Source organism: Trematosphaeria pertusa, assembly GCF_010094035.1.
Source record: "Trematosphaeria pertusa strain CBS 122368 unplaced genomic scaffold BU26scaffold_2, whole genome shotgun sequence".
NCBI lineage: Eukaryota > Fungi > Ascomycota > Dothideomycetes > Pleosporales > Trematosphaeriaceae > Trematosphaeria > Trematosphaeria pertusa.
The window spans coordinates 337,115-343,139 of record NW_022987213.1 but is presented as its reverse complement, the minus strand read 5'-3'; the positions used below and the strand labels follow the sequence as shown (position 1 = coordinate 343,139).

Sequence of the window (6,025 nt, the reverse complement as noted above, 5' to 3'; positions counted from 1 at the left end):
TGCGTTGACCTCAGCGCCATTTTCGAGCAGCAGCCTCACCACCTTCTCGTAGCCTCTGGCTGAAGCCGCTTGAAGTGCATTGCCATAGTCTCCACACTGTGCGTTGACCTCAGCGCCATTGTCGAGCAGCATCTTTACCACCTTCTCATCGCCTCTGGCTGAAGCCGCTTGAAGTGCATTGCCACAGTCTCCACCCCGTGCGTTGACCTCAGCGCCATTTTCGAGCAGCAGCCCCACCACCTTCCCATGGCCGTGAGCCGAAGCCGCTTGAAGCGCGTTGCCGTATGTTCCACCCCGTGTGTTGACGTTAGCGCCCTTGCCGAGCAGCAGCCTCACCACCTCCTCTTGGCCTCCAGCCGAAGCAGCATGGAGTGGGTTATCGAACAGTACAGACGGTTTGTCGACAGCGGCGCCGTTTTCGAGCAGCAGCATCAAAATTGCTCCATACCCATTCTTCGCCGCCAGTAGCGATGCTCTTTGAATGCAGTCTATTGTGGGTTGTACGCCGACCCTCTCCTCCAGCAACTTTTGAGCCGTGCTCAGTTGTCCATGTTTAGCAGCCCATAACAGCGCTGAGCTATCAGAGTGTTGTACGTTGTAACGGTAGAGGTGTATGTTCGTTAGATCGTAAAGGAGGCGGTCGGTTCGTGCAAGGGCGTTAATATCGCTCTCTGAAAGCAGGTTCTCTGATACAAGGCAGAGCAACTCGTTCGATAGATCGAGCAGCGGCATCGCTAGAGTAGTAAGTGCTTGAGGTTGGGCGCGTTTCTTCGACACGTGGAGTTGGGGTAAAGTCCAAGTTCAGGCATACCTGGCGAAGAGTCTATGTACTGGGCATTAGCGTCCGCCAAGCGAGTGTGCCGACGTTACGCCGCGCCCTGTGCGCCTTCGCGTCCTCGCGCCCTCTAACGCTTCCCTATTACCTAGTAGCAAAAGACTCACTATGCGCTGGCCCCGGGCGGCTTTACCGATCGTTGGCGCTATCCCTCAACCCCTCGCGCCACCAAATATTGCAATTGAGCTTCTGAAAACATAATCGTCAGCGCGGCTTCCATATCATGTCACCAACCTGTGGTGTTGAGTTTCCAGAGGCAAAGGATAGCCAAACAACCAGTATGAATGCCATCGCATGGGCGAAGTGTATTATCGAGGACGGAATCAAGGCATTTTTGGGGGTTGAAGCTACAGTATCCCGCAGCACTCCCCTCCTAGACCTTACCGTTATCATAAAGGACAGCAACAATGCTGAACTATTAGTGCCGACTAATAACTTAACGTACTTTATTATCGAACCCCCTATATTATTAACGATAGGAGAGCGTGCATGATATATCGTGAGGGATCGACCTCACCCCAGCCCTTGCTCTTCGGGGAGCATGCTACCTATTGGTGGCGTTCAACGAAAGCGAGGTGGCGAACCCTGGGCATCTGCTTGCTAAACGATTTCTGTTTACGGTGGTCGAAGCGTCCCGCGCGGGTGTGGGAAGGCGCCTGGTTTAGCCCTCTTCGAGAGGATGGAGTCAGCGACGGGTTGGAAACCTCGAACGGCTTCGGTTATCGCCCTCATTCTGGGTCGTTTATGAATTGGCGGCGAATCGGGAGCACAGCCGACCGTGGTGGCGGGGGATCCAATGACAGTCGCCAAAACTCTAAACAAGATTGGCCGCCGGCAATCTGCGCGCTTACCCGTTCGGGACAAGCAAAGCCATACTAGGCGTTCCCCGGCCTTTCCTCAGCGGCAGAGCTGAAATTCTTCTGACATGGACACCTTCGCCGCTGCCGTGGATGCCTTCAGTAATGCTTCTGACGAGGACATCGAATGTCTTTCCCTCGTGATTGAACCATATAAAGTCGACACCGTGATTTGAAAACTTCAACTTATAGTCAAGTCACGGAAGAGCCCTGCCAACAGAAACGACAAGCTGGCCGGGTGTTTAGTGGGCGTTCGCGAGGAGCTGGAGGAATTTTTCTCAACAAGTCCTGAGGATGCCGTTGGACCTCCCCCGGTGCAGCAGGACGATTACCGGATTGTAGACATTCGGATGATCGACGGCGGCAAGAAAACGAATTAAGCCATGCTTCGGCGAGTCCTTGCTAAACGGAGCATTGCCGCGGACTTCGATAAATACAATCCAACTAAACTCCAGGAGATTGTCGAGACGCATTCTTTCACAATCTCGAAGAGTCGCAAAGGGTCAATCCGGGAATTTGCGAGGAAGCGTTTTCCAGAAAGCTGTGAAGAAACGGCGCGTGACGCAGTGCTTAACAGGCTTAAGTTTCTTGCTTTGGAGAGCATGTATCCATCTTAGCGGTCTGGTATATCAGGCATTCTAGGGTTCGCGCATAACGTTTTCAGGACGATTACGTACGGAGAGATAGCGGTATGTCTCGATTTACTCGACCCTGCATTAGAAACGCTTGCCTCACGCATATACCCCTGGATGGAGAATGCCCAAAGATACTACGACGCCCAAGGCCCGCGCTATTCAGTCACTGCAATGATACGTCCTTTGGCAAGAGCTGCCTCCATGCGTAAGTCCGCTGATGTCCGTCTAAACGCCCACTAATCCATTCGTAGCAGCAGGAGCGCCACCTCGGAAGAGACAAAGAGCATTGCCAGACACAACCGAGCGGCAGATAACGCCCGATGCGGAAGCTGTGGGATGGACTCCCGCCACGACGGAGAACGCCACAAGCGTACGACAGAACGGAGATGTCCACATCAGCCTTGGGTTGGAGATGTTTGCTCGGGTGGTACAGCGGAATATGAAGACGCAGAAGGTACTTCTAGAGGGCAACTACTATTGCATTTTCGCTAACGTACTGCTACTAGACTACCTAAGGCACCTAACGTCTAACTATAAGCTACTCTCTATATATATTAAGTTCTTAGTAGATAAACATTAGATTATTATAGCGCGCTTAGCTTTAACCTTTAGGTACTATATTTCTCTTCTATTGCTTAGAAAATAAAAACTAGTATTATAAGAAATAGTAATAGTAATAGTCTTAGTCTAACGTACTTTGCTAGCTACACAAGCGAGTTAGCCACCTTCTCTTAGCAACGAAAATTAACGAAAATTAACTCGTTTTTCTTAAATAACTAAGCGAAACCTTAATATTTTTCTATAAAAATTTATACATATATTCTCTATAGTAAATTACACCTTATACTAAAGTTGCACTAAGATATATTACGTAATTAAAAAGCTATACGTATTTAACTAACTTTTAAGAAAAAGTCTAGTTTACTTCTAGTAAGTACTATTATATCTTTATAATAATCTATAAAACTTATAGTATATAGTATTTATAACGTAATAAAGGTTTCTAGAAAACTTCTATAGCGCTAGCTCTTCTAGGTATAGCGTAATAAGAGATAGAAGTTAGAAAATTTTCTTTTTAGAGTTTTCTTCTCTAACTATATATATATATATTAATAATCTAGCTATATAAAGTTATATATTATAAGATTATATATACTATAAGCCTTCTATATATTTAGAAGTAATAATTTTAATATAGTTTTAGTATCTTTCTATCTTTCTATACTATACTACTAAAAAGACTTTACTTTTAAATAACTACTTAAAGCTAGTATATTATTAGTTAATAAGCTCTATATAGTTAGAAGAAGAAACCTCTAAGAAGAAATTTTTCTAACTTCTATCTCTTATTACGCTATACCTAGAAGAGCTAGCGCTATAGAAGTTTTCTAGAAATCTTTATTACGTTATAAATACTATATACTATAAGTTTTATAGATTATTATAGAGATATAATAGTACTTACTAGAAGTAAACTAGATTTTTTCTTAAAAGTTACCTAAATACGTATAGCTTTTTAATTACCTAATATATTCTAGTATAACTTTAGTATAAGATATAATATACTATAAAAGATATATATATAAATTTTTTATTAATTTTTCTTACTAAGAAATTATAGATAGTTTAATAATATAGATAGTTTAATAATAAAGTATATTATAAGTATAAATTTAAAACTATAGAAATAAAGTACTTAGATCTAATAGTTTCTCTAAGTAGTATTAAGATAGACTTTTCTAAGATCTAAACTAATATAGACTAGCTACTATTTTTATATTTTTAGAATTTATAAAGGTTTCTAGAATTTACTAACTTCTATAGATACTTTATCTAAAACTTTTTAATAATTACTAGTTTACTAAATAAGCTTATAAGAAAGAACTTACTTTAGATCTAGAAAAAGAAATAGTAAAATATATTTAAAAGTCTAAAGTTAGACTTTACTATAGCTCTAGTACTTACTATATTTAACTATACTAAGTATACTATTCTAGAAACTACTACGTCTAATTAAGTTTTAAGTAGAGTTTTTTTATAGTATAATAAGAAAGATATTCTATATCTAGTTATCTACTTTTCTAGTAAATATACTACGCTAGAATATAACTATAAGATTTATAATAAAAAGCTTTTTACTATTATTAAAGTACTTTAAAAATAAAAACCTAAACTATAGAGTATTATAAAGCTATTTAAAGTTATTACTAACTATAAGAATCTAGAATACTTTATCTTAACTAAGGCTCTAAGTTAGTAATAAGTCTAGTAGTTAGAGTTTCTTTTATAATTTAACTTCTAGATAGTATACTATCTAGACTTAAAGACTATATAGCCTAATATACTAAGCTAGAAACCTAGAAACTATCTAGATAAAATAAATATAAATAATAATTATATTAAGAATAAATAGCGTATAATACTAACTCTATAGTAATTTAATTTAATTATACTAGTAGACCTACTTAAGAATACTAAAGATATCTAGAATCTATATACTACTCTAATTAATATTATTCTACTAGCTATAAATAAGCTAATTAATAATCTAATTAATCTAGTATATATAATAGTTATAATAGTCTAGTTTAGAGATTTATCTTAGGTTATATAACCTTAGGTTACGTAATCTTATTACGTAACCTAGCCTAGCGCCTTAGCGCTTAGCACCTCTATATATAGAGCCTCTTAAAGCCTTTTCTCTACTTCTTATCTTTAGATAGCTAAATTTAACCTAACCTACTCTACTTATCGCTCTTATTCTTATAGCTTGTAGAGACCGTATTACCTATAATTAACTTACCTAGCTAGGTGTTCTAGAGCGTACGTATAGTAGTAGAGACTATAAAGCTAGCTCTTATATTATCTAAAGGTTAATACCTCTTTAGCTAGAGATAATAGTATAATATTAGGCTAAACTAAGTAGCCTTATAAGAAGCGTTTACTAATAGCTATACTAAGAATTAGAGCTATAAGAGTCTAGTTACTTACTCTAAGAATCTATTAACGTATTAATTAATTACTTCTTTCTAGCGCTATATAAAACTACTAGTAGATCTAGTAGGTAGTAGAAAAGATACTACTAGTAGCAACCTAAAGAGAGCTACAAGAGCTCTACGTATAGAAGAACTTCTATAGAACTTCTACGTATAGAAACTTCTCTCTTATTTTAAAAATTAATAATTCTCTACTCTACTAGTAGAGCTAATAATTAGCTACTACGCTAATAGTATATACCTCTACTTCTTAAATAAGAAGCTATACCTAAGCTAAACTACCTAAATACTATAGGTAAACTCTTATAAAGTAACTTAGATAGTAAGACTCTAGTTATATAATACCTCTTTACCTCTATAATTCTTAAATTCTAGATAGAGAACCTACTAGCTAGTTACTTAAACTAATATTATTATTACAAATTACTTGTTCGACAACATAATATAATAACTAATAAGAATTAGAATATTAACTTTAAATAGAAGCTAGCACGGCTACACTAGAGCTTAGTAATACCTAGCTTATTAGTAGTAAATAGCTTTTATACTCTCTTTACCTCTAGAAAGAAGCTCTAGAAGCTTTTCTTAGAAAAGCTAAGCGAAATCGTTAATAAATTAGTTAGCTAACTACTTATACGCTAGATACTTAAATAATAGACTTATATATATTACTAGATTACTACTAACGTATTTACTAAAGAA

At 38.0% G+C, this 6,025-nt stretch overlaps 3 protein-coding genes across 3 annotated transcripts; 1 reads left to right on the top strand and 2 right to left on the bottom strand.

Annotated features, from left to right (window-relative positions):
• Positions 1-159: 159 nt before the first annotated feature.
• On the bottom strand, positions 160-432 carry BU26DRAFT_418049 (ankyrin; the record flags this gene model as incomplete). Its single annotated transcript, XM_033823231.1, has 1 exon — positions 160-432. A coding segment is annotated over one exon (273 nt), but the record flags the coding sequence as incomplete, so codon positions are not given.
• Positions 433-513: 81 nt separating this feature from the next.
• On the bottom strand, positions 514-732 carry BU26DRAFT_385809 (uncharacterized protein; the record flags this gene model as incomplete). The annotated part of the gene is made up of 1 exon (XM_033822630.1): positions 514-732. A coding segment is annotated over one exon (219 nt), but the record flags the coding sequence as incomplete, so codon positions are not given.
• Positions 733-2,024: 1,292 nt separating this feature from the next.
• On the top strand, positions 2,025-2,907 carry BU26DRAFT_582662 (uncharacterized protein; the record flags this gene model as incomplete). The annotated part of the gene is made up of 4 exons (XM_033834530.1): positions 2,025-2,296; positions 2,357-2,532; positions 2,579-2,781; positions 2,887-2,907. Exons 1-4 carry the CDS (start codon positions 2,076-2,078, stop codon positions 2,905-2,907), a joined length of 621 nt encoding a protein of 206 aa, XP_033689162.1. The 5' UTR covers positions 2,025-2,075.
• Between the last annotated feature and the right edge of the window lie 3,118 nt (positions 2,908-6,025).